Source organism: Paroedura picta, chromosome 3 (genome assembly GCF_049243985.1).
Source record: "Paroedura picta isolate Pp20150507F chromosome 3, Ppicta_v3.0, whole genome shotgun sequence".
In the NCBI taxonomy this organism is placed as follows: Eukaryota; Metazoa; Chordata; class Lepidosauria; order Squamata; family Gekkonidae; genus Paroedura; species Paroedura picta.
This window is the reverse complement of record NC_135371.1, coordinates 168991-195073: the sequence shown is the minus strand read 5'-3', so window position 1 is coordinate 195073 and position 26083 is coordinate 168991. Positions and strand designations below refer to the sequence as shown.

Genomic DNA, 26083 nt, shown 5'->3' with positions numbered 1-26083 from the left:
GCAACATGGATTGGGATGGTCTTCCTTGGAAGGCACGCGCTGCTCTGACTTAAGCCAGAGTGAAGTCAAGCTCAAGAAGCTCCAAGAAATGGCAAATGGCATCCAGACCCCCAGTGGATGTGATCCGTCTTGGCCAGCCTGCTGGTTGCCTGGACCGACCCGGTTCAAGTATTTGCTTTTTGTTTCGTTTACTGCTCATAGTCGTAGGGATCCGGATTTGCTGTGCATTGCAGCCATACAACGAAGGCAGTGTCAGGGCTGCAGCATCAAGCATACAACAAGCAATACAGGGGTTTGCCCTCTCAACTACTTTCCTCAGGGCTGCAATACTGGGCGGAGCTGGCAGGGCCCCACAGATCAAGCCATGGCTTTTTCAGAAGAGGGTGAACCACCGCCTCCTTGAGCCGCTAAGGGAATTATCCTGATGTAAGGGAGAGGTTAACAACAACAACAACAACAACAACAACAACAACAACAACAACAACAATAATTGCTCTACGCGGGCCTGCCCTTGTCCTTGATCTGGAAACTTCAGCTACTGCAAGATGCAGCTGCCAGGGTCCTCACTGGAATATCTTGGAAAACCTACTGATCGTTCCCGGCCCCAGAGAAGCGTGCCTAGCCTCAACCAGGGCCAGGGCTTTCTCTGTCCTGGCCCCCACCTGGTGGAATGAGCTCCCGGGTGAGCTGCGGGCCCTGTGGGATTTGTCAGCTTTCCGCAGGGCCTGTAAAACGGAGCTCTTCCACCAGGTCTATGGTGGAGGCTGGGATTGGTGAGGAAGAACATTGCCCCCCTGGGGGGTTTGAAGTAGTCATCATCACCCTCCATCCCCCAATGCCCTTGTTCGGATAAGGGAGACTGGTATTTTCCGCCGTGTTGGGTATTTTTATAGTGTTTTAACGGGGGTTTAATGGGGGATTTTAAGACTATTAAAATAGGGGTAGGTGGGAGGAATTATGGAGGGGAAGTTTTGGTCAGGGGGGGGAACATATAGAGGGGCCGGGATCCCGACGATCACAGGCCAGGGGCGCTATGGCTGGGGGAGGAGGTTGGACAAGAGAAGGGTTGGGAGCACTGGTGTCCCGTATAGGGCCCGGCCGTGGAAACACGACCGGCGCTCTGGGTGTGCTCGATCCCCTTCTAACCTCCGTCCCATCCCCAGGAATGTGAGGGTGGAGGCTAAGAGGAAAGTGGGTCCGACATTGGTCTTGTGCAATCCAAGGTCGATCAAGAACAAGGCTGCGACTCTGCAACACTTCTTTGCGGAGTCAAAGGCTGACCTTGCGTGCATAACGGAGACCTGGCTGAGAGATGGAGAGGAGGTGGCCTTGAGAGAACTGGCCCCACCAGGATACTCCATTCTTCACCAATCCCAGACCCACAAGAGAGGAGGGGGGTGGCAATCGGTCCGGGAGGCTCTCTCCTACAGGGCTCTCCCGGGGCCGGAAATCGGTGGGGTGGAGTGTGTCGGTATTGAGTTGTGCTCGGTCGAGAGCTTGGCTATCTGGCTAGTATATCGTCCGCCCAAGGCTCCGCCAGATGCCCTGCCCCGCCTGCTGGAGGCGGCGGCCGCCTGGGCGTTGCAGTTCCCCAGGCTTCTAATCCTGGGTGACTTCAACGTCCACGCGGACGCGCCCTCTTCAGGACTTGACGGGGACCTGGTGTCATCCATGGCGACACTGGGGCTCTTGCAATTTGTTGCTTGGCCCACCCATTACGCCGGCCACACACTTGACTTGATTTTTGACTCCGGGATAGAGGTGGATCTGGATACAGCTTTGGCTGTGCCGTGGTCAGACCACTATGCCCTGCGGGCCCGGCACGAGATGCCACCCCCTCCCCAGTTGGGCGGCGGGCATATTTTTGCCCGCCCGCAGAGATTCACGGATCCGCTTGGTTTCCAGAATGCTCTGCGGGACCCAATGCCTCCTGGCGACTCACTTGCGGCCATGGTGGGGGACTGGCAGTCCCGCCTGACGGCCGCCATAGATGAGATCGCCCCTAAACGTCCTCTCTGCCCTCGACTCAAACGGGCCCCCTGGTACACGGGGGTGCTCCGGGAGAAGAAGAGGGAAGTGAGACGACTGGAGCGAGTGTGGCGGAAGACTCGTGACGAGGCTACAAGAACATCTTATCGCACGCTTATGAGGGCGTATGAGATGGCGGTGAAAGTGGCTAAACGTTTTTTGCCACGGAAATCGCGTCCGCAAGCTCTCGCCCGGCTCAATTATTCAGGATAGTTAGATCACTTACCGCCCTTGAGGGGCGCCAAAACACCAGACAATTGGAAATCGGCTGCGAGGCATTTGCGAGCTATTTTGCGGATAAAGTCTTGTCACTCCGCCGCGACCTTCCCGCCACAATTAATACAGTTAATGAACTGGAGACCTGTTGGCCGCCATTGGTAGTGAGGTTTGATGGCTTCAGGCGGCTCTCTTCTTCTGAAGTGGACAAGTTGCTAGGTTCAGTCAGGGCGACCACCTGCCCCCTCGACCCCTGTCCTTCTTGGCTCCTCAAGGGAGGTGGCCAGAAGATAGAAGGCCAGCTCAGAGACATCATCAACTCCTCTCTGAGTACGGGAGAGTTTCCTGAGCGGCTCAAGGAGGCGGTGGTCCGCCCTCTCCTGAAGAAACCATCGCTGGACCCGCTGGACCCTGTTAACTACCGCCCAGTGTCGCATTTAGCGTTCCTGGGCAAGGTGGTGGAGAGGGCGGCAGCAGACCAGCTCCTGGCATTCTTGGAGGAAACTTCAGCACTCGATCCATATCAGTCTGGCTTCCGTCCTGGCCACGGGGTGGAGACGGTTTTGGTCGCTCTGCTGGATGACCTCCGTCGCCAGCTGGATAGAGGCGGGTCAGCCGTGTTGGTCCTTTTAGACCTATCGGCGGCCTTTGACATCGCCTTTGACGAACTGTTGGTCCATCGCCTGGCCGGTACGGGGATACGGGGCACAGCCTTGTGCTGGATACGCTCCTTCCTCCAGAACCGGTCCCAGAGGGTTGCTGTGGGGGATGAGCTCTCGCGGCCCTATAGACTCCCTTGCGGGGTCCCTCAGGGTGCGGTCCTCTCCCCCACATTGTTTAACATCTTTATGCGCCCTCTGGCCCAGCTGGTACGGAGCTTTGGGCTGGGTTGCCATCAGTACGCTGATGACACCCAGCTCTATCTCCTAATGGACGGTCACCCGAACCCCCCCCGGAACCATTTGCCAGATGTTTGGAAGCAGTGACAGAATGGTTCGAGCAGAGTCGCCTGAAACTCAACCCCTCCAAGACGGAGGTCCTGTGGCTGGGGAGAAGGGGGCAGGAACAGGTAGCGGGCCAGGCATTTTTCTACCTTCGCCAGGCCCGGCTACTAGCGCCCTACCTGTCCTCTGACCACTTGGCCACAGTGATCCATGCGACAGTCACCTCCAGAATAGATTTCTGTAACTCGCTCTACACAGGCCTACCCTTGTCCTTGATCCAGAAACTACAGCTGGTACAAAATGCAGCTGCCAGGGTCCTCACTGGAACATCTTGGAGGGCCCACATCCAGCCGGTGCTGAGGCAGCTGCATTGGCTGCCAATTGCTGCCCGGATCCGGTTCAAGGTTTTGGTTTTAACCTTCAAGGCCATACGCGGGTTGGGACCCACATACCTGAGGGACCGCCTACCGCTCTATGTCCCCCGCAGGGCCTTACGCTCTGCGGGTGAGAACCTGTTGGTCATTCCCGGCCCGAAGGAAGCGCGCCTGGCCTCGACCAGGGCCAGGGCTTTTTCAGTCCTGGCCCCTACCTGGTGGAATGAGCTCCCGGGTGATCTGCGGGCCCTGCGGGATTTGTCAGCTTTCCGCAGGGCCTGTAAAACGGAGCTCTTCCACCAGGTCTATGGTTGAGGCTGGGGTCAGCAAATCAGGGACATCGCTCCCCCCCTAGGAGTTGGAGTGTACGCTACTCCCCTATCCTTTCCTCTTCACCTCTTAATAATTGGGGGAGGGATGGGATTTTTAGCTGCCATGTTAGTTAGTAGATTGATATTTTAATGGGATTAGTTGTTGTGACCCGCCTCGAGCCTATCGGGAGAGGCGGGAAATAAATCTAATAATAATAATAATAATAATAATAATATTGTTACCCGCCACGAGCGTGTAGGGAGTGATGGGAAATAAATAGAATCATCATCATCATCATCATCTCCCTCAGGGGAACACCAATCCGAGGGTCGCTGGTCTTAAGCAACCACTACAGACAGGGATCAAGGGGACAAGTGGTCGCCCTCACTGACCCTGGCAATTTGTCCCTTTCGGATAAAGAGCTGCCTGAAGCCATCAAACCCCCCCCCCCCCCCGTAACGGCCACGGAGCTTCTTGTGGCAGGAAGGTCACGGCGGAGTGACAAGACCTTATCTGCAAAAAAGCTCGCAAAAGCCTCACAGCCAAGTTCCAACTGACTACTATTTGGATGCCCTCCCTCGAGGGCAGTAAGGGTCCAAACTTCCCTAAATAATTGGGCTGGGCGAGAGCTAGCAGATGCAATTTCCGTGGCAAAGTAGTCCCCCTTTGCCGCTTTCACCGCCATCTCCTACGCCCTCCTAAGCGTGCGATGAGAGGTTCTTGCTGCCTCGTCACGAGTCTTCCACCACACTCGCTCTAGCCGTCTCACTTCCTTCTTCCTCTCCCGAAGCTCCGCCGTGAACCACGGGGCCTGCTTGAGGCAAGGGCGCAGAGGGCACTCGGGAGCAATCTCCTCAGAGGTGGCCAGCAGGTCTAGGGGGTACTAGCCCCAAACAGGGAAGGCAGTGTGCGGGAGCATAGGGGGGAGTTGTCAAACCACCTTGGAGCATCAAACCAAAGCACCTGTGTTACATCAGGGCAAGACAGGCCAAGCAGGCCACAGAATCAATTCATTGGAAAAAAAAAATTAAAATCATGGGATTTTACCTGGGAATTCTGACAGTCAGCTTCTAAAGGCGGACAGCCCACATTCGGCAGCCAGGTGTATGTATGTGGAGTGCTTGTGTGCCTCTGTGAGGTTGGAATGTGTGGGGAAGGTGACACCCCTCCCCCAACGGGCACAGCTTCACCCCAGCATGATCCTTTTTGTTGAGGACGAGGATGAGTTTCGTAGAGCCAGCTTGGTGTAGTGGTTAGGAGTGGGGACGTCTAATTTGGCGAACCTTACTTGATTCCCCGCTCCCCCACATGCAGCCAGGTGGGTGACTCTGGGCTCGCCACAGCACTGATAAAGCTGTTCTGAACGAGCAGTGATATCAGGGCTCTCTCAGCCTCACCCACAGGGTGTCTGTTGTGGGGAGAGGAAAGGGAAGGCGACTGGAAGTCGCTTTGAGACTCCTTCGGGTAGAGAAAAGCGGCATCTAAGAACAACTCCTCCTCCTCCTCTTGGCCAGTGATGCAGCTGAAGCCTTCACAGGGACTACACTGATAAAAGGCAGATGTCCAGAAGGTCACCATATTGCTGCTGCACATGAACCAGTGTGGGATGGCTCAGCCCTTTGCGGTACCCAGATTTATTTAATTATTTGATTCCTTAACCCCCACTCCCGGTCCAGGACCGCCCATTGTGGTTTGCAATAAAACCCCAGTAAGACACAAGTAAAACAACAACAATCCCTTGGCTGCATGAAATCTTACTAAACCGGCTCCCAAGGGAACCCGGGCCCACCACCAGATTCATACCACTATGCCCTTCATGGCCATTTCCCAAAAGGTCTCACAAGAATTTCAGTCTACTTTCAGATCGCGGATTCTCTCCCCCAGAGCCCTCCAGTTTCTCTGAAGACACTCCAAAGCGGCTCTCTTTGAGGCCAGGCTCCGTTCCCCATTAGTTTAGTCTGGTATTGCTTTCATCTACAAGGCGGCAGGGATCTGACCTATCCAAGGAAAGAGTCGCCTGCACTCTTATTCTATTGTGGAGCAAACAAGGCAGAAGGGGTGGTCTGCAGAGACATGCGTAGCCCCTGGAATCCTTCTTGCTCCGCTGTTGACTGGTTTTTACACCGAACAGAAGGGCCACTGATGGAGGACGACCGCCTTCTGCTGCCAGGCTGGTGCCTGGATGCGGTGCCCCCCCCCCGCGCGAATGCCGTCAGGGGCGGGGGGGGTCACCTGCGTCACGGGCCGCGGGACAGGAGGCGCTGGGGAGGGGGGAGAATGAGGCTCTCGGCGTGCAAACGGAGGGGGCGAGAGAAGGGCTCGCGGGCGGAGGCGGCGCTGGCATCTGCCGGCCTCCTCGCCGCTCCCCGCCCGGAGGAAGAGGAAGAGGAGGAGGAGGAGGAGGAGGAGGCGGCCGGAGCGGCGGCGCTGGCCATGGCGCTGGCGGGGCCGGGTCGCTGGCGCGGCGGGCGGCGGCTGGCGGCGGCGCTGCTGGCGGGGGCGGCGTGCCTGTGGGCGGCGGGGCTGGTGGGCAGCGGCGCGCACGAGGAGCTGCTCTCGCGGGCCCTGCTGCCCCTCTGGCTGCCGGCGCCCGGCCCGGAGACGGCCGCCCCCCCCGCCCCGCCGCCGCCGCCCGCGGGCGCCTTCTTGCTGGAGCCGGGCGTCGGGGCGTGCGGGGGTCGGGGGGCGCCGTTCGTGCTGGCGCTGGTGGCGAGCGCGGCGGGGCACGGGCGGCAGCGGGCGGCGGTGCGCCGGAGCTGGGGCGGGGCGCGGCGGGCCGCGGGCCGGGCGGTGCGGACGCTCTTCGTGGTGGGCCAGCCGGCGGCGGCCGAGGGCCCCGGGGCGCAGGCGGCGCTGGAGCGGGAGGCGCGGCGCCACGGGGACCTCATCCAGGGCCGCTTCGCCGACACCTACGGCAACCTGACGCGCAAGACGCTGGCCCTGCTCGCCTGGGCGGCCGCCCGCTGCCCCGACGCGCGCTTCGTGCTCAAGGCCGACGACGACGTCTTCGTCAACCTGCCCGCCCTGGCGCGCCACCTGGCCGCCCTCGACGACGGCGCCCCGGCCGGCCCTCGCCGCCTCTACCTGGGCCGCGTGCACTGGCGCGTGCCCGCCCAGCGCGACCCCGCCGCCCGCCACCACGTGCCCGCCGCCCTCTACCCGCCCGCCGCCTTCCCACCCTACTGCAGCGGCACCGCCTACGTCCTCTCCGGCGCCGCCGTGGCCGCCCTCCTGGCCGCCGCCCCCCACGTGCCGCCCGTGCCCGTCGAGGACGCCTTCGTGGGCCTCTGCGCCCGCCGCGCCGGCATCGCCCCCCGCCACCTGGCCCGCTTCGCCGGCGCCGCCCGCCTGCCGCCCGACCCCTGCTGCTACCGCCAGCTCCTCTTCAGCGTCCACGGCGTCGCCCCCGACGCCATGGAGCACGCCTGGCACGACCCCCCCGACGACCGCGACGCCTGCACCGCTCTCCAGCGCGCCCTGGGCCTCCTCCGCTGCCGTCTGCTCGCCTGGGCCGCCGGCTGACTCCCTGGAGCTTCGCGCCCGCCACCGCCCCTCTCCTCGCGGCTTGGGGGGCAACAACGGGACGCCTTCTTGCTCCGCTGGCGGACCCCCTGCGGACCCCCGGGATTTGGAGGTGCTACTGGCCCAATCTCAGGGCCATCAGGGATGCGACCTCTTCTTGGTGTTTGGGGGGCAACATTGGGACAGTCCTGCACTGCTGGTGCTGCAGGTGAACTTCCTGATGGCCCCTGGGATTTATGAACCAAAGGTTTGGACTGGGGGGGGGGGCACTGGCCTGATCCAACATGGCTGCAGTGGTGCTCTTCTGTTTGGGGCAGGGCTGCGCTCTCTTGTTGCTGCCTGGGGGACAGTCCTGGACTCCTGGCCCTGCTGGTGGATCTCCTGGTGGCCCCTGAATTTTGGACACTGTATCAAGACATAGTGTTGGACTGGAGGGGCCACTGGCCCGATACAACGTGGTGGCTTCATATTCTGTTTTCTTAGTGCTTGGAGGGCAAGTGAGGGAGTTCTGGCCTTGCTGGTGGACCTCTGAGGGCCCCTGTTTGACATGGAGCATTGGACTGGACTGGCTCACAGTCTTTTCAACATATCCCCATGCTGCTGGTCCAGTCATCCGGGCTGGGAAAATTCCAGGAGTCCAGGAGCATCCGAACGACTAAGATCTTCAGGATGTGAGCCTTCCATAGTCCAGGCTCTGGTAACTGACAAAGGGAACTCACAGAACACCATGCCCAGAAAAACAAGCGGATCTCTCTGGAACTGCTGGAAATCTCACCAGAACTGCTGGTGGTTGTACTGCAGACCAAGAGGGAGGGCCTACACAGGACAGCCACAGGGCAGAGAGGCCGAGGCCTTCCTAAGAACATAAGAAGAGCCCTGCTGGATCAGACCAGAACGGGTCCATCCAGTCCTGCCTCCCCCAGGGGCCAGCCAGTTCCTCTGCAGGGCCAGCCACATGGCAGAGAGGCCGAGGCCTTCCTAAGAACATAAGAAGAGCCCTGCTGGATCAGACCAGAACGGGTCCATCCAGTCCTGCCTCCCGCCTCCCCCAGGGGCCAGCCAGTTCCTCTGCAGGGCCAGCCACAGGGCAGGGAGGCCGAGGCTTTCCTAAGACCACAAGAAAAGCCCTTGCAGACCAGACCAGGGAGAGTCCCTCACAGGTGCTTCATAGCCAGGCTCGATTTTCACTCTCCAGAATACTGTCCTCTGCCAACTCTACCTTGACAACAGCCCCTTGGGCAGACAGGTATGTAATGTCCACAGTGCTCTGTCTGATTCCTGGTGGTGGTAGGGAACGTGGACTGTCGGGGGGGGGGGGCACCGAAGGGCCTGTCTGTTCCCAAGCCAGGTGTTGACCATGAGGCTGCCGGACTATGCTAAGGCGGTGGGTCTCCTCAATAGCCAGGCCGGGACGGGCCCTCTGCCTGAAGAGAAGGCACAGGTTTATTTATTCCAGGGGTGAAGTGGAAACCTTGTATCTCAACTAAAGGTCACTTTTGCTTTTTAAGATTATTCAAAAGCAGTCGGCATGCTTAAATAAAGAATAATGATGCAAAAAATTCCCAACCTCCTATGTCAAGGGAGTGAACAATAAAAAGTAGCAATTCCCTATTCTGACCTTTAAAATTTTAAAAAACAAGACCATTTCTGAGGTTCTGACTGGAGTGTTTTCTGCAACCTGAGAATTAAGGAGTGGTGGTTGAGGGTGTGGCCATCTCTCCAAACATACTTATATCTGATTGGTTTTCTCTGAACACAAGGGCCAGGATCCCACGGGGCATCTGGAGGGCACTTTCTCCAAGAATGCTCTTTTCTGGCATATTCTTGCATTTATTCTGGGCTCAAAGCCATTGATTCATTCTTAAGAAGGGGGCTGCAAGGACACTGGTGACTCAGTAGAAAAACAGGCACACATTTGCAGGCATGAAATGAAAAATGCCAAGACTGCTCTGGTCAAAACTTTGCCGATAAGGCCAGAGTCCATGACGGGGTGGCCATGGCCCCATGCGTCTGTTGTTCATGGTCCCCAAAAGGCTGGTCAGGCAGGGCTTTCCTTTGGTTTTCCTTCAGCAGGCTTTGCCCCTCTGTGTGCCTTTGATAGATTCAGGTGGGTCTCCGTGTTACCCTGAAGCAGCAGAACAACATTTGAGTCTGGTCAGGGAAGTGGTCTCTTGTATGCAAGCATATTTTTCCAGATAGAGTTACTTCACTGGGTCTTAGCCCTTTTGAACCAAGCAGGACTAAGCCTGGGGCTAGGATCTGGATGGGAGACCTCCAAGGATAGGGGTGGTGGTGCAAGCCCCCAGGACCTGGGCGCTCCTCTTTTCATTTCCCCAAGAAGGTCTCAGAACCTCCAAACCTGGCTCAATACTTCAGCTTCTCTTCCTGACAACGGCTGTGGCTCAGGCCTCTGCCCCACGCTCCCCACAGCAAACACAGAAGCAGCCAAGAGGTCATGGAGCTGCTCTGCCATCTCCCCAATCCCCCTTCTTTCTTGGTCAGCCACAGGCCCTGCAGCTACATTTAAAGACAAGTTAATGGTTTGCCCTGATCCTCCTGGCAACTTGCTCCTCAGTCTGCTTTTGCATTTCTTCTGCTGGAGCCTGGATTCCCTCCTGCTCACTTTGCTGGGGCAGACCTCCTGCTTTTTAGTCTGAGGAAGAGTGCTTGCACCTGAAAGCTCACGCCTTGAATAAATCTTTGTCGGTCTTAAAAGGTGACCCTGGACTCTGATTTCATTGTGCTCCTTTAAAAGCAGCCCTCCTGCTTTCTGATCTGGGGAATGCATTCTGCCTTGGCTTCAGCACTGCCCCGCGGACCCTTCTCTTGGCGTCTGCCAAGCCCAGTGGCCTTGAGAGAACCGCCACCCCCCCCCCCCCAGGTTACTTGGTCCTTCACCAATCCCGGGCCCACAATCTTGGTCCAGGAGGCTTTCTCCTACAGGGCTCTCCCGGGGCCAGAAGTCAGTGGAGTGTGTCAGTATTGGGTGTGATGCGGTCAAGAGCTTGGCCATCTGGCTGGTAGACCATCCGCCCAAGGCGCCACCAGACGCCCTGCCCCGCCCTGCCTGCTGGAGGCGGCGGCCGCCTGGGCATGGCCATTTCCCAGGCTTTTGATCCTGGCTGACTTCAATGTCCACGCGGACTCGCCTTCTTCAGGACTTGGTGGGGACCTGGTGTCATCCATGGTGACACTGAGGCTCTCGCAATTTGTGGCCGGGCCAACCCATCACGCCGGCCACACGCTCGACTTGATTTGTGGCGGCGGGATAGAGGCGGAGCTGGATGCAGCTTTAGCTGTATCATGGTCAGACCACTATGCCCTGCAGGCCCGGCTTGGGATACCACCCGCTCCCCAGTTGGGCAGCGGGCGTATTCTTGCCCGCTCGCAGAGACTTATGGATCCACTTGTTTTCCGGAATGCTCTACGGCAATGCTCCCCAACCTTTTTATCACCGGGGACCACTGGATACGCTCCTTCCTCCAGAACCGGTCCCAGAGGGTTGCTGTGGGGGAGGAGTTCTCGCAGCCCTATAGACTCCCTTGTGGAGTCCCACAAGGCGCGGCTTTCCCCCACATTATTCAACATCTTTATGCGCCCTCTGGCCCAGCTGCTATGGAGCTTTGGGCTGGGTTGCCATCAGTACGCTGATGACACCCAGCTCTGTCTCCTAATGGATGGTCGCCCAGACTCTCCCCCAGAACCATCTGCCAGATGTTTGGAAGCAGTGTCTGAATGGTTCGAGCAGAGTCGCCTGAAACTCAACCCCCTCCAAGACGGAGGTCCTGTGGCTGGGGGGAAGGGGGCTGGAACAGGCAGCGCATCTACCCACCCTAGCAGGGGTGCAACTTACCATCGTGCCCCAAGGTAGGAATATGGGTGTGATGTGACCATCGACGCCTCCCTGACTATGGAGGCGCAGGTCAAGAGAGTAGCAGGCCTTTTTTCCATCTTCGCCAGGCTCGGCTACTAGCGCCCTACCTGTCCCCTGACCACAGTGATCCATGCAACAGTCACCTCCAGATTAGATTTCTGTAACTCGCTCTATGTGGGCCTGCCCTTGTCCTTGATCCAGAAACTTCAGCTGGTGCAAAATGCAGCTGCCAGGGTCCTCACTGGCACACCTTGGAGGGCCCACATCCAGCCCGTGCTGAGGCAGCTGCATTGTCTATCAATTGCTGCCCAGATCCGGTTCAAGGTTTTGGTTCTAACCTTTAAGGCCATATGCGGGTTTGGACCCACATACCTGAGGGACCACCTGCCATCCTATGTTCCCCGCAGGGCTTTACGCTCTGCGGGTGAGAACCTATTGATCATTCCCGGCCCTAAGGAAGCTCACCTGGCCTCGACCAGGGCCAGGGCCTTTTTGGTCCTGGCCCCTACCTGGTGGAATGAGCTCCCGGGTGAGCTGCGGGCCCTCCAGGATTTGCCAGCTTTCTGCAGGGCCTGCAAAACAGAGCTCGTCCACCAGGTTTTTGGTTAAGGCTGGGGCCAGCGAACCAGAGACATCACCCCCCCCCCCAGGAGTCAGGAAGTGTACATCGCTCTTTCCCATTATCTCCGTTATTATTAATAACGGGAGGGGTGGGTGGGATTTTCTGCTGTCATGTTGGTATTTTAAAGTCCTAATGGGGGTTTTAATGGGGTTGAGACTACTGTGACCCACCTCAAGCCTATAGGGAGAGACGGGAAATAAATCAAATAATAATAATAATAATATCATCCTCATCACACTACCCCTCTGGCTGGCTTGCCCATTGTGCAGGGGCCTCATACCCCAGCCACACGATTCCTTCACAGCAAGAGGCTGGTCACAGAGGGAGGCAGAAGGCAGAGACTGGTGGACCCCGCAGGCCAGATGCTGCTGGGCTCTTCTGCCAAAGCATCGCCCGCCCCCCAAATACGGCCTCTCCTCCCCTTTCTGCAGTTAGCCCTCCAGGGCTTCTTTGCACTGCCTGCAAGGAATAGAACTGGGGACTTCCTGAATGCAAAGCTCAGGCCCCAGACTAGTCTCTACCCCCCACCCCCACCCCCCCCAAGACCCAGACCATGCTCTGGGGAAGGTGCCAGGCAGAGAACACACCTCCAGCAGAACCTGCCAGGGGGCCGCTCTTGGGGGGGGGGTGCTGGGAGAAGAGCACAAGAGAAGCCAGTGGCCACTCTCTGAGTCACACAGTGGGTCTGTCAGGAGAGCCACCCGCAGGTCCTGAACTCCAGAAGCCCCCCCCCCCACATGCACACACACACACTGTGGCCCCTGCTTCTGGGGACAGAGGACACTAACCTCACTGCAAGTTTTCAACTTCTACTATCAGTAGCTTAACATTTAGTTATTAGTCAGACAAAAATAAATCTTGCCTTATGATGTCAAGGAGCAGCTATCCTATGAAGGAAAGGAACAATCTATGGATGCCAGAAAGAGGACCCAAAGCAAACCAACATTATGGCGTTCTCCCCAGCAGAGACGTGCGTTTTCTATGACTTGCCAGTCAGAAATTACTTTGCTCCACTAGATGACAGCACAGATAAGGCACAAGAGCACGTAGCACAGGAGACCCTTAAGGCTGAAAGAGGGGAAGGGGAGTCTGCTACGAAGGACAAATGTGAAATGCATCGCTAAACCACTCTTTTCCTTTCCTTCAAGAATGGCTGGAGGACCCCTTGGGGCGCGGGGGGGGGGGAGGTTAGCAATTGAGGGACAGTTGGGAAGGAGGCCCTTTATGTGACATTCTTTCCACACAACACAAACAGGGACCTGGCTTCCCCACAGTGAAAAGTGCCCCTCAAGTCCTGGTCCTACAAGGCACTAAAGCGTGTTTGGCCACCTGCCCCCTTAACAGACCTCTCCCTGCCCAAGCGGAGCTCCGAGCACAACACCCTCTGCACCCTTTGAGTAAGAGACGCAAGAACAGTGCCTTCCCCCGATGAATCCGCTTAAAACCAAAATTCTTAACAGGCCCAATAAGCAGGACTTGGGCACAGAGGCCTTTTTCAGTTGTGCCTCTTCCTTAACACAACCATCTCCCCCTCCTCCCAGAATTCTCCAGAAGCAGAACTGAGCAGAGAACAGAAATGGCCCAGGAAGGGGGCTCAGCAGACGGGTCACCCGCTGATGTCATAATTGGGATCCTCCTCCTCCTCAGCTGGAGAGCTCCGCGAGGGAGGATTTCGTGCCACTGGGAGACCAAAAAGCAATAATTGCCAGATTGGAGTTCAGAAATAGACTGCTGGGAGCCAGAACGGCCCCTCCACCCACAGACGACCTTCCCAAGTAAGCTTCATCTCTGAACACAGCCCCTGCCCGACTGGCCGGGCTCTTGATTCCGCACAAGGAAGATGGTTTAGACCCCTAAGAAATCATTCTGAATTCACTTTCTACAGGTGAGGCTTGGACAGCCTAGCGCAGGGGTCCCCAACCTTTTTATCACCGGGGACTGGTCATTGCTTGACAATTTTACTGAGGCCCGGTGGGGCTGGGTAGTCTTTTGCCAAGGGATGTCACCACCGCTGCCTGAGCCCCTGCTCCACTTGCTTTCCCGCCGGTGCCCCTGACTTCCCGCTGCCCATTGGGGGCGCTGCCAGCATCAGCTGCGCAGTGTCATGCTGAGGGGGAGCCCCAGCCATGGCGGCTGCTGGAGAGCACCAAAAGTGAGCTGGTGGCAGAGTGGCAGGGCAGCCCCCGAGGAGGACAAGGAGGATCCACGGACCGGTAGTTGGGGACCACTGGCCTAGCGGATCTGAATGGTCGCCATTCTTTTAAAATGGAAGCCTCCCCAGGCAAGGTCCGGCCACTCCCCTGAGCGGCAAACACACAGAGAAACTGGTTTAGATCCTTCTACCATGGCCATGCCTCTCTGTGGGGACTAGGGCACATGGCTGCTTACTGTGGAGTTTCCGGAAGCTAGGTTTCGGTTACTGGGTGATTTTAATGTTTGGATGATAGTGTATGTGTGTTGGAGGAAGCTACAGTAGACCTCCTGGGGGAGGACCTGACGTGGTTACAAGTTACACTGGATTTTTAAAGATCAGGCCTGCAATCTCGCAGGATTCTGACCAGCCAAATCGGCCGACAGCCCTGGCTGGCAAAGACTAGGCAGCTCAGCTCCTGGGGATGATCGCTCTCCTGGGTCTGCTAACAGATCCAGTGCAGAGGACTATGGGGTGGCGGGTCCCTCCGTCTCCCTGGACACTGGGAGATTTCAGGATCACGGAGCAGGACCGTTTCCCTTTCTTATTCTAGCTGACCCCCCCCCTTTGTACAATCTGCCCCTTTCTCCCTTAGCCTTTATACTGTCAGAATAGGCTGCCAAGCTAATTGGTCACCATGGATCAAAAGCAATCTAAAAGCTATTTGATCACCTCTAGACCTTCGATCTTACTGCTCAGCCTTTCTCAGTCCAGATGTTTCAGTGGATTCACTATCTGCTTGGTGTGGTGGTTAAGAGTCAAAGTTTCTAACCTGGAGAGCGGGGCTCGATTGCCTACTCCTCCTGCACATGCAGCCAGCCTGATGGCCTTGGGCTAGTCGCAGTCCAGTCAGAGCTGTTTTCACAGAGGAGTTCTGTCACAGAATGTCTGTTGTGAGAAGAGGAAGGCCCAGCCTTGATCAGGCAGCTGGGATCAGATGGCCTCTATAGCCCCTTCTAACTTTGATTCTCAGAGCCTGCAAAAGTGCCAGGTTGGCCCAGTCTCTCTAGCTGAGAGGCAGCTTAATGTACTGGTTAGAGTGGTGGCTGTAATCTGGAGAGCTGGGTTCGGTTCTCCACTCCTCCACATGTAGCAGCTGGGAGACTCTGGGTGAGTCCCAGTTCTCTCAGAGCTCTCAGCCCCACCACCCTCACAGGGTACCTGTTGGGGGGAGAGGAAGGGAAGGGGATTGTAAGCCTCTTTTAAGGCTCCTATGAGTAGTTAAAAGTGGGGTATAAAAACCAAGTCTTCTTCTAGAAGGAATTGAGTAATTCACTGACTGGTTAAACAGAGGCAAGCTCCTGGAATAGATGCCATTCTCCCAGGATGCAAAAAGGAGAATTGGAAATGGTGGGTCCCCTTTGTACACCCCTGACGCCCTGGGGTGGGAAGGGCCCCCCCTGCCCCCGTGCTGAGACCGCCCTCCAGGCTCCCTGATGGAGATGGGTCCTTGTTGGCACAACATGCCTGTGGAGGAGAGCAGCCCCTGATTTGGAACAAAGGTCTTTCTCCGGCCTCTTGAGGGGCACATCCAGAATGACACTCCACAAAGAAGACTCTGAAAGGGGGCGGGGAAGGCTGCTCAGGACAGCTATGGAGGGCCCTAGCCATTCAGCTCTCCCCTTTGGATGGGGCATGGTCCAGCGGCCAGAGCATCCAACTACAGGTCTCTACCTTACCTCAGAGGGCTGGCGTGAGGATAAAGCCCTCCCTTGCACAGATGGGAGAAGAAGAGAGATGTCGCCCAGCACAAATAACTTTGGCACATTTTGTTTTCCTTGGGCAGAACTGGGAGGAGGGGGGGTGGTACAGAGTTCCTCTACACACACCACTGAAGGGGCTGCAGGGACAACCCCTCAAGGCCAGCAGCCTTTGGGCCACCTGCCAGCCCCCCCCCCCCATCCACCCGACAAGGCCAGAACATCCCCCATCCCTGCAGAAAGAACGAGGCAGGCGGGAAGAATGCGAAGGAAGGAGACCTCGGAAGGGTCTTTATCACCAAGGTCCATAATGGGGAGGGGGATTCCCATGCAGGTCCTCTGGCAGGCAAGCCCCCCAAGGACCGCCTCCCTCAGGCGCCACTGGCCGGCCTTCCAAGGAGCGAGCCCAGAAGCAGGAGAGCGCCAGGGAGTCCAACACGAGCCACCAGGGGGAGCCCACAACGTCCAGCAGGGCACAGCAGAAAGAACGCCCCCACTGCCCACACAGTGCTCCTTTCACCCTGGGGTGGGGAGGGCAGTTCCTCCTCCTCCGGTCTGGCTCCTACTTCCGGAAGCGATCCAGCACTGACCGCTGAACAGCAGGGACCGCCTCTCGTGGGCTCTCCAGTTCACGGGCTGAGTCTTTGGCCAGGCTCTTCCGAAGGGCAGTCTGAGGGAAATGGGAGGCAGGCATTAGAAGGGAGGGCAGGGGAGGGAAGGGGAGGCTCCGTGGGGGGAGCACATGGGCTCTATTGTGGGTGTGGGGGTGTGTGTGTGTGTGTGTTTGGAGGTCTTAGCCCAGTCTGTCCCCTCACCAAACCCTCGCTGCCATTTCCCCAGGGCCAACTCCAGCGCGCACCAGGAAAGCAAAGGCAAATGCCAGTGGCAGCCAGCTTATACTCCCCTGGGCACAAAGGAGAGCAGCCCGGGAGAGCCCTGCTGGATCCGGTTATCATAGAATCAGAGTGGGAAGGGGCCATCCAGGCCATCTAGTCCAACCCCCTGCTCAACGCAGGATCAGCCCTAAGCATCCTAAAGCATCCAAGAAAAGTGTGTATCCAACCTTTGCTTGAAGACTGCCAGTGAGGGGGAGCTCACCACCCCCTTAGGCAGCCTATTCCACTGCTGAACTACTCTGACTGTGAAAAACTTTTTCCTGATATCTAGCCTATATCGTTGTACTTGAAGTTTAAACCCATTACTGCGTGTCCTCTCCTCTGCAGCCAGCAGAAACAGCATCCTGCCCTCCTCCAAGTGACAACCTTTCAAATACTTAAAGAGGGCTATCATGTCCCCTCTCAACCTCCTTTTCTCCAGGCTGAACATTCCCAAGTCCCTCAACCTATCTTCATAGGGCTTGGTCACTTGGCCCCAGATCATCTTCGTCGCTCTCCTCTGTACCCTTTCAATTTTATCGACGTCCTTCTTGAAGTGAGGCCTCCAGAACTGCACACAGTACTCCAGGTGTGGTCTGACCAGTGCCGTATACAATAGGACTATGACATCTTGTGATTTTGATGTGATGCCCCTGTTGATACAGCCCCAAATGGCATTTGCCTTTTTTACTGCTGCATCACACTGCCTGCTCATGTTTAGTTTACAATCCACAAGTACCCCAAGGTCTCGTTCAGACACAGAGTTACCTAGAAGCGTATCCCCCATCCAGTAGGCATGCTTTTCATTTTTCTGACCCAGATGCAGAACTTTACACTTATCTCTATTAAACTGCATCTTGTTCTCATTTGCCCATTTTTCCATTGTGTTCAGGTTAGGAAGGGGCCCTCCAGCCCCGCCTCACACAGAGGCCTATGTGGGCTTCACTGGCCGCCTTCAACAGCGGCTGGACAGACTTCTCCTGGGTGCTTTGGGCTGAGCCTGCCTGCAGCAAGGGCCTCCAGCCCTGCAATTCTGGAGGGCGAGCAAGCAGCGCCCAGAGGCTGAAGCCTTCCCTGATGCTGGTGCCACCTCCGTGCCCCTGGGAGCCTCTGGCAGTGAGGGCTCAAGGAGGAGACTTACCCGTTGCTGCTCAGCAGCCACCTTCTGCTTGCGTTTCAGTCGGCTTCCTGTAGAGTCCCTCCCCTTCTGCCGCCGGCGAGGGGAGAATTTGCCCTTGGCCTGGGGGTCATAGCCCTGTGGGGTGGGGTGGGGGGGGGTGGGAGAAGAGGGATGCATGAAGGCCTCCTCTGCACCCCAAAGTGCAGCCGCAACAGAGCCTGCTGGAGATGCGCTGCTGCTGCTGCTGCTGTTGTTCACTGTGCCGCCCCCCCCCCTTCTGTGCCCCTTACCAGCCTGGCTGTCCGCTCCTTCTGCTGCAGCTCGAGGGAGACGGCGTCCACAGTGCCCAGCTGCCCAGGGTCGAGCGAGATCAGCTCCGACGGGATCTGTAGGGATCATCAACCCGATCCCGTGAGCAGGCTCACCCACAGGGGGACATGGTGGAAGACTCAGGTGCCTCTCCCCCTAACTCGACCTGATCTCAGCCCCGTTGTTGTTATTAAATGTGGCAGATTCTCCTAACAAGGCCTTCTGGTGTATCGTGCAGGGAATGTTGGGAAATTTAACTCAGAAAACACCTAAACCTAAAATGTTTGCACCATTGGCCTTGGCTTTATTTTTTCTCCTGGGATTGGGTTGGCTCTTTATTTTCTTGTTATGTTCCTAACTTGCCACATGGCCAGCTGGAGGCCCCAGGGAAGAAAGGAAGGAGCTGCCCAAGGGATACCGGCTGCTCCACAGATACGCAAAGCCACCAGGAACCCCTACACAACTCCCACAGATTGGCTTCAACATTTAGAAGCCATCAAGGAAATGACAATTGAGGACTGGGGGGTGGGGGGGTTGCGCAGTTTCCTCTGCAGCTTGACTTGCGTGCTGGAGGAACGTATGCTCTCCACTATTCTGCACATCTGCTCGCTTAGCTGTCCAGTGATAGGGGAATGGAGGACTGCCCCCCATGTTACCTTCTCCAGCAGTGCCTTGACCTCCCACTCCTGGCGTTGCTTCCGGCTCCGGAAGGGGTTGATCTCCATGGCGTCGAAATTGGGCTCCCCGGCTCCTGCAAAAAGCACCAATATCAGTGAGGCCCCAAGTGGGCTCTGGTTGGAACAGCCCCCCCCCCCAGCTGGGAGCTCTCCCTCACCTGGCACCAGGAGGCTGGCAAAACCTTCTTCGTGTCCGACACCCAGCACGTCCTCAAAGGGGCAGAAGCGCAGGGCATGGGCAGGGCGTGGCAGGGCGTGGCAGATGTAGGGCTTGGGGGAGGGGCAAACCAAAATATCCTTGTATACCTGGGGGTGGGAGGAGAGAAATGGGGGCAGAGCCAAGACAACTCGGGGGGGGGGGGATTCGGGGACCAAGGGAGGGCGTGGTTCCCAGGCTGGTTGGGGCTGAGGGGAACAGAAGGAACTTTCTAGCAGGGGACCCACCACGATCCCTGTAAAGGATGACAGCTGGGGATCCCGGGCTGGATCCAGCCAGGCATTTCTAGTGAGCCCGGCCAGCCGCAGGACTGCTAAGCACCAAACAGGGACGACTCCCCTCCCCCACCAGCCTGCATTAGCCGATTCAAATACCCAACCGGAGAGGGCAGGAATTGTAGAGCAAAGGTGGGAATCTCACCCACACCCAACCCCCTGCCCCATTGCCCCACAAGGCTACAGACACATCCATCAGAGGGAGCCAAACCAGGGTGAATGGCCATGCTCCAGGGGACGAGGAATAACCACAGAGAACTCCAAAAGGACCCAGATCAGAAGCAAGAGCAAAGCCAGGCCCTGGTGGAAGCTCCAAGTTGCCCAGCAGCCCTTTGGGGGGTAGGGTGGGGCCAAGGGCCCCTTCTAAGCACTATACAGGTGGGTCTGTCCAGCAGGGACTCTACTTGGGGGATTTGGGTCGGAGTGACTTAAGCAAATGGTGTCCCCCATGGATGTCCCTGCCCCGTAATTCATAAGAATCCCTGTGTCCTCCCCTCCCCCCAAAATACCTGGACCACCTCTTGACAAGCGGCCCCCAGGAGCCCCCGCTGGCTGAAGTCGAGGTGTCCAGCCCCCGTGGGCAGGAGCAGGGAGTGTAGGCGCCGATATGCCCGCACATCGTAGATGTGGAGCTTCCGGTCGAGCCCGGAGGTGGCCATGTACCTGTGCCGGAAGAGAGCACAGGGCTTGACCTGCTCCGCTCTGTCAGGCACACCCCACCCCACCCCCCCTTTGACCCACAACTACAGGCATTGGTCCACTGCTCAAGGCAACCTCCCCGGCATCCATCAGTCTGAACAAGGGCCTTTTTCTTGGTAGCTCCTGCTCTGTGGAAGGGGGTCCCACCCCGGGGAGAGCTTCAGGAGGGGTCTTTCTCTACCCAAAGGAGTCTCCAAGCTGCTTCCATTTGCCTCCCCTTTCCTCTCTCTGCAACAGATGCCCTGTGAGGGAGGTGAGGCTGAGAGAGCCCTGAAAGAACTGTTTGGTCAGAACAGCTTTATCAGGGCTGTGGCAAGCCCAAGGTCACCCAACTGGTTGCCTGTGGGAGAGGAGGGGGGGATCAGATGAGAAGTCCGCACTCCTGATCAGGACACCAAGAGGACTAAAGGGTTTTCCAGCCACTCTGGGATTGCTCCAGTAGATGAAAAGTGGGGGCATGAAGAACCAGCTCTTCTCCTTCTCCTCCTCCACAAGGAACGGCAGAAGGTTTCAATCAATCAGGCAAGGGGGCGATGAAGAAGCCCCGACTCACGTTCCAGAGGGATCGACGGCAACGGCCCTCACGGCCCCGCGGTGGCACAGCATCCGCACCAGGGGCTCCTTGATGTTGGGACTCCACAGCGTCACCGTGCCTGGGGGGGGGGGGGGGGAGGGAAGCATTCAGTTCCTGGGGGAGAGACCCGGGGCGGAGGGAGGGGCGAGGAGAGCCCTGGAGGGGGTGGGTGGGAGGCGGACTCACCGTTGCTGTGGCCCAGGTGAACGATGGCGTTGGCGGGGTTCTGGGCCATGACCCCCAAACGCCCCCCCTTGGTGCAGAGGGTTGCCACCTCCTTCCCCACGGAGACGTCCAAGTACTGCAGGAACCCTGTCTCACTCTGCGCAGCAGAGGAAACGGTGGTGAGACCGACAAGCAGTTCCTTCCCCCAAGGCCCCACTCCCTCGGACCCGATCTGGGGATGGCGAATACATGAGGGTCCCTGAATGACGCCCCCAGGTAGGGAGGCAGGCAGGCAGGCAGGCCAGCAGACAGGCGAGGGGTGGGCTCCTACCATGCAGGGAGGGGGAAAGAAGTGGGGAGGAATCCCCCCCCCCGAGTTGTCTTGGCTCTGCCCCCATTTCTCTCCTCCCACCCCCAGGTATACAAGGATATTTTGGTCTGCCCCTCCCCCAAGCCCTACATCTGCCACGCCCTGCCCATGCCCTGCGCTTCTGCCCCTTTGAGGACGTACTGGGTGTCGGACACAAAGAAGGTTTTGCCAGCCTCCTGGTGCCAGGTGAGGGTGAGCTCCCAGCTGGGGGCGGCTGTTCCATCCAAAGCCCACTTGGGGCCTCACTGCTTTAGGATGCTTAGGGCTGATCCTGCGTTGAGCAGGGGGTTGGACTAGATGGCCTGTATGGCCCCTTCCAACTCTATGATTCTATGAAGCATTGTGGGGAAAGGGGCTGGCCCAGGAGGGGGAAGCAAATACAGGGGGTGGGGGATTCCTGACTCCCAGCTACACTGTTCTGTGTGTGCCTGCCTGCCTGGGTTATTCCACCAGCCTCCCCCCTGCCTGGCTGTGAAGCCTACCTCCTGGGCAAGAACCCTCTCCCCACACAGAGACTGTTTTTCCCTACGAAATGCAAGCAGCAGCAGCAGCAGCACCCCTTCTACTGGGGAAGGGGCAAGCAGGGTGCATAATGGCTCTTTGGACCATGAATCTGCCTCTAAGGCTGACCAAGTCACAGCCTGGGCTGTTCACAAGGGCCTCCTGCGGGCAGAAGCCAGTGCAGGGCGGAGCCAGGTCTGCTACAAGAGACCAAGTTGACCAGCACACTTCCCCCCTGCCCCATCCCCAAATACCCCCACTCTCCCCCTGAAGGGCAGGGAAGGAGAGTGACTGCTAACCTGAGTTCTCCTGGCAATGCTTCCACCAAAAGACCCCCAGAGCAGAGGGCAAGAACTGGAGGCCAGCAGAGGGAGAGAGAGATTGCCACCACCCTCTTCCTCAGGAGACCAGGCCATGGGAAAAGGGGGGGGGGCTAAGGGATTCAGCTGCGCCGATCTTCTAAAATGTCAATTGGGCTGCAGCGTCTTCCAAGAGATTTGGGCAAAGCGCACCCCCATACTCACTGCAGTGGCGAGGAGGAAGTGGTAAGGCAGAAATTCCATCCGCTGGACTCGGTGGAAGCGCTTCAGGCAGTTCAGCTCCACGCCTTGGTTGTCGTACACATACAGCCACTGGCGCTGGGCTACCGCAAACATGTTCTCGGTGTGCAGCCACCTGCCAGCAGAGGAACAGGGGTCAGCAGCAGAGTCCCATCCGAGACAGGCCCCCTCCCTGTCTCAAACAAGGGCCAACCGGTTCCATTCCTTTGGAGGTCCAACAATAGGGGCAAGAGAAGCCAAGGCCTTCCCATGATACCGACTCCTGGTTCTGGTACTGAGAGGTTGACTGCCCTTGAACATGGGTGGCTCCTTCTACTCCTCGTGGCCAGTGGCTACTGAGATCCCCCAAATAAGGTCCAGGTCAGCCCCGAGAGAAGGGGAAACTGGGGAGGAGGTAAAAGAGGGCACCTCAGCCACCACCCTGGCACCCACGACTGTGGAACTCTGCCCACCAAGGGGTGCAGGCAGTGTTGCAGGCTAAGCACAAAAAGCCGACCTCTGCAGCTCTCTAACTTCCCAAATCCTTGCTCTCTTCTGCAGGCACGCTTTGACTGTTTGTGACCCCTGTGCCCCCACTCACGCCAGGTCCGTGACATACTCCATGACGCTGATCTCACACATCAAGGCCTTCGTGTGCCAGTCCAGAGCAGCTACGTGGCCCCGCCGTCCACCCAGCAGAAGGTGCCTGAGAAGCAGAACAGGGTGGTGTGGGGTGGAGGAGCCTCCCCCCACGTTGCACCCACAGCAGAGCCCCTCCTCCGGAACTCCTTGGCCTCCTCACCTGCCATTGCGTGTGTAGCTCACCCGGTAGGGGCCAAACTGCTCCAGCCGCAGCTCAAAGCTCTGCAGGAAGAGGGGCCGGATCAGAAGCCAGGAAGTGACGCCCCCATCTCAGTCTGTCCCGTCCCCCCCCCCCCCCAAACACACACCTTGGCGCTGGCAGCCAGGTCCACAGCATCCGCGATGTCTGCCTGGGCGATGGTGCAGGTGTCCTCCCCCTCCTCGCCCTCCAGGAATCTGCCGGGGGGGAGGGAATGGGAGGCTCAGTGAGGGGGCACCCCCCAGGCCAAGCACCCCCCAGCTAAGGCAGGGAGGGAAGTTCAGGAAGGAAACTCCTCCTTTGTGTTTTGGGCCTGCTGGAGAGCAATGGCACAACCCACCAGGCATACAACTCAGCATCAGGAATGCCTCTGCTCCCTTTAGGGAAATAGCAAGTTTCGACTCCTCCTAGCTAGGATTACAAAAAAATGACACACACACCCCCCCCCTCCTGCTGATGGAGGCTCCTGGCCCTGAACTGTAGCTTGTGGCCCCCAGGAGACTAGCAGCTCTCTGACATCCTGCACCCAAAAAGCAGTCAGAGGGCAAAACTCTAGGGCAGCCCCAGAGCCCGGAGGGGGGGCTATTAGTTGCCACCCCCCTGCCCGGGATACCAGCCTTCCTGATGGCCAGGCAGCTGTCCCCACAGGCAGGGGGAGTCCACAGCCCTCTGAGCTGTCTAGCCAGTAGCCTTTCAGGAACAGCAGGGCTCACCCCCACCCCCAAGTGCTCCTTTTCCTGCCCGCAAATAGAGCCAGTTCTGCAGCAGATGAATGTCCCCAAACAACCATGGCCCTGGTTGCTATCAGCATAGAAAGCGGCCTAGTGGAAAACACCACAGCTTCCTCAACAGGTGGCCCACAAGGGACAGTGCAGCTGATTAGCCAGCCTCTTCTCTGGGTAGCCACCACCTCCACCCCCAACCTCTTCATTTCAGGCACGGCAGGAGACAATGGGCTGCACTGCAGCACCAGCGAGACAGACCCTGCCTTCCTTGCCAGAACGTTCCCCCTCCCCCGAAGCCAGCCCACAGTGATCAGGGAGGAGGGGCTGAAGCAACAGAGCCCAGGTGCCAAGGGGGCAGGCACATCAGGTGCGGGAGGATTACCCAGGCTCCTCCAGGAGCAGCAGGTCCATCCGAGCGGCTTGCAGGGCTGCCGCCTCAGCCTTCTCCTCCTGCAGGGTCAGTTGGTGGCGGAGGTGCTTCTTGGACACCTTACCCTGCAGAAGAAGAAGAGTTGGTTCTTATATGCCGCTTTTCCTTACCCGAAAGAGGCTCAAAGCGGCTTACAGTCGCTTTCCCATTCCTCTCCCCACAACAGGCACCCTGTGGGGTGGGTGAGGCTGAGAGAGCGCTGATATCACTGCCCGGTCAGAACAGTTTTATCAGTGCCGTGGCGAGCCCAAGGTCACCCATGCCAGATTAGAAGTTCGCACTCCTAATCACTACACCAAACTGGCACCAAATGGGGCAGAGAAGAGATCAGACACAGCTCCAAAGTCCACACTGGGCTGAGGGGAGGCGGGAGAAGTGTTACCAACCTTGAGCTTGGTCACGCGCTGGAATTTCTCCACTCGCTCGTGGGGGGCCATGGCTGCCCCAGGAAACGGGTCCACCTTCTGCAAAGACCAGGCCAGCTACTGGGGGGGGGCAGGGGCCAGCCCCCTCACCACAGAGAACCTTCCCCTCCCCCAGACTGGTTCAGTAGCATGTTGCCTCCCCACCTTACCCCCGAAATCTGGTCCCTGCTGCGAGGCTCCAACTTCTTCTCCATGCGGCCCCCATCCTGACGTGGCTTCTTTGGGACCAGGGTATCCACCTGCTGTGGGGGCTCAGGCTGCCTCCCTTCCCCCTCCCAGTATCGCTGCGGCCTCTTCTTCTGGGGACCAAAGGCAGGGAGAGGGGGCGTTTGGACGGCTGCAGTCCGCAAACAGCTCCAATGCAGAGGGCCTCTGGGGGGAGAGGCCCAACCACTAAGGGGATGTTATTCAGGGCAGGGCGAGAAGGTAGCCTGACCTTGGCAGATCTTGGAAGCTAGGCCAGGTCAGCCCCAGCTAATATTAAGTTCAGGTGCTGCCGGTCTTGAGATCTGCCTTGCTCCTGGGGGCTAACATGGCTACCCTCCGGGATCCCCTGGGAAGGAAGTTGCCCCTCTGTTGGTCCTGCAAGTGGGGAGGAAACGGTGCTCTGCACATGCTCAGAGGTTGGCATGTTCCAGGACACTGAAACCCCAGTCTCCCCCACCCCTGGAAGAAAGACGAGGGTTCATCTCAGTTCTTTGCTTAGCTCTTGGAAGGTGCTGAACTCCAGCATCCCTGACAATTGTTTTTAAAGATGTCTTCCTGAAGAGCCAGCGTGGTCCAGCGGTCAGAGGTTTGGCCACAGACAGAAGCTGCCACCTATGGTCACCACCTGGGCACCACCTGGGCTGCTGGAGAGGCTGCCCCGGTCCCAAATCTCACTGCCGCTACGGAGCGTGTAGAATAGATGAGCCACGTTCAAGCCTCTGCTCAGGTACGAGGCGATCCTGGGCCGAATCGGACCGCTGGCGGCGCACGAAGGTGAGTATCGCCTGCTCAGCCTGAGGCGCTTCTCCTCCCTCCTGCCTGGCCCTTCCACGCCATCCTGCCGGAAGCTGCCTCAGGCCGAGGCGGCATCGGAATCCCACACCGGGCCGCAAGAGACCCCCGCCTCCCAGGGACACCCCGTCCAGCCCCCTCCCCTTCTGGGGGCTCCGAAAGCGCCCCACGAGGGGGCCGCCGAGCCCATCCCCAGGCGGGCCCGGGCCCGAAGCCGCTCCCCCCGCCCCCCCCATATCGCAGGGCTGTGGGGTCTCACCTGCCCGGCGCCCCCCGCCATGGCGCGCCTCCCGCACCCACGCGCAGCCCCTGGCCGCCACGCGCACCACCACTTCCGGGCGCCTCCCGCCAGCCAATCGGAACGAAGCACCCCCTCCAATCAGAGCCGGCCGTCGTCCGCCCCGGAAGGAAAGTCGCCTCAGGGCTCCTGCGGAACTGGAGGCGAGAGCGTCCATCATGGGCCAGGGCGCGGCGGCTGCTTCGTGACGGAGGGCCGCCATCTTGGACCCGGGCGCTCCTAGGGAGGGGCCGGAAGAGGAAGAGCGGCTGTCCGAGAACT

The 26083-nt window shown here is 58.4% G+C and overlaps 2 protein-coding genes across 8 annotated transcripts; one reads left to right on the top strand and one right to left on the bottom strand.

Annotated features, from left to right (window-relative positions):
• Positions 1–5783: 5783 nt before the first annotated feature.
• On the top strand, positions 5784–22683 carry B3GALT4 (beta-1,3-galactosyltransferase 4). Of its 3 annotated transcripts, none has more exons than XM_077324480.1 (2): positions 5784–8642; positions 22666–22683. In XM_077324480.1, exon 1 carries the CDS (start codon positions 5948–5950, stop codon positions 7394–7396), a length of 1449 nt encoding a protein of 482 aa, XP_077180595.1. In that variant the 5' UTR covers positions 5784–5947; the 3' UTR covers positions 7397–8642; positions 22666–22683. The 3 variants fall into 3 exon arrangements, with proteins under 3 accessions (XP_077180595.1, XP_077180594.1, XP_077180593.1); XM_077324479.1 differs by lacking the exon at positions 22666–22683 and adding an exon at positions 13434–15926; XM_077324478.1 differs by lacking the exon at positions 22666–22683 and adding an exon at positions 12769–13371.
• Positions 16047–26016, bottom strand: WDR46 (WD repeat domain 46). Of its 5 annotated transcripts, none has more exons than XM_077324474.1 (16): positions 25784–26014; positions 24675–24821; positions 24487–24564; positions 24053–24165; positions 23055–23142; positions 22907–22968; positions 22706–22810; positions 22090–22240; positions 20716–20851; positions 20509–20608; positions 19766–19919; positions 18923–19070; positions 18744–18838; positions 18069–18164; positions 17800–17913; positions 16047–16453 (listed from the first exon to the last, which is right to left on the bottom strand). In XM_077324474.1, exons 1-16 carry the CDS (start codon positions 25802–25804, stop codon positions 16346–16348), a joined length of 1716 nt encoding a protein of 571 aa, XP_077180589.1. In that variant the 5' UTR covers positions 25805–26014; the 3' UTR covers positions 16047–16345. The 5 variants fall into 5 exon arrangements, with proteins under 5 accessions (XP_077180589.1, XP_077180588.1, XP_077180591.1 ...); XM_077324473.1 differs by having other exon boundaries at positions 24675–24824; positions 25784–26012; XM_077324476.1 differs by lacking the exon at positions 25784–26014 and adding an exon at positions 24962–25635 and having other exon boundaries at positions 24675–24824.
• Positions 26017–26083: the final 67 nt, after the last annotated feature.

Bases quoted from the DNA above. Each gene is read 5' to 3' on its own strand.
- B3GALT4 (XM_077324480.1), top strand. From the start codon at position 5,948: ATGCGTAGCCCCTGGAATCCTTCTTGCTCCGCTGTTGACTGGTTTTTA.
- WDR46 (XM_077324473.1), bottom strand. From the start codon at position 25,804: ATGGCGGGGGGCGCCGGGCAG. The intron at 22,811-22,906 runs GTGAGGAGGCCA...TCTGCTTCTCAG, and splicing joins AGCTACACACGCAATGGCAG to GCACCTTCTGCTGGGTGGAC. The intron at 19,920-20,508 runs GTGAGTCGGGGC...CTTCCGGCACAG, and splicing joins GCCGTCGATCCCTCTGGAAC to GTACATGGCCACCTCCGGGC.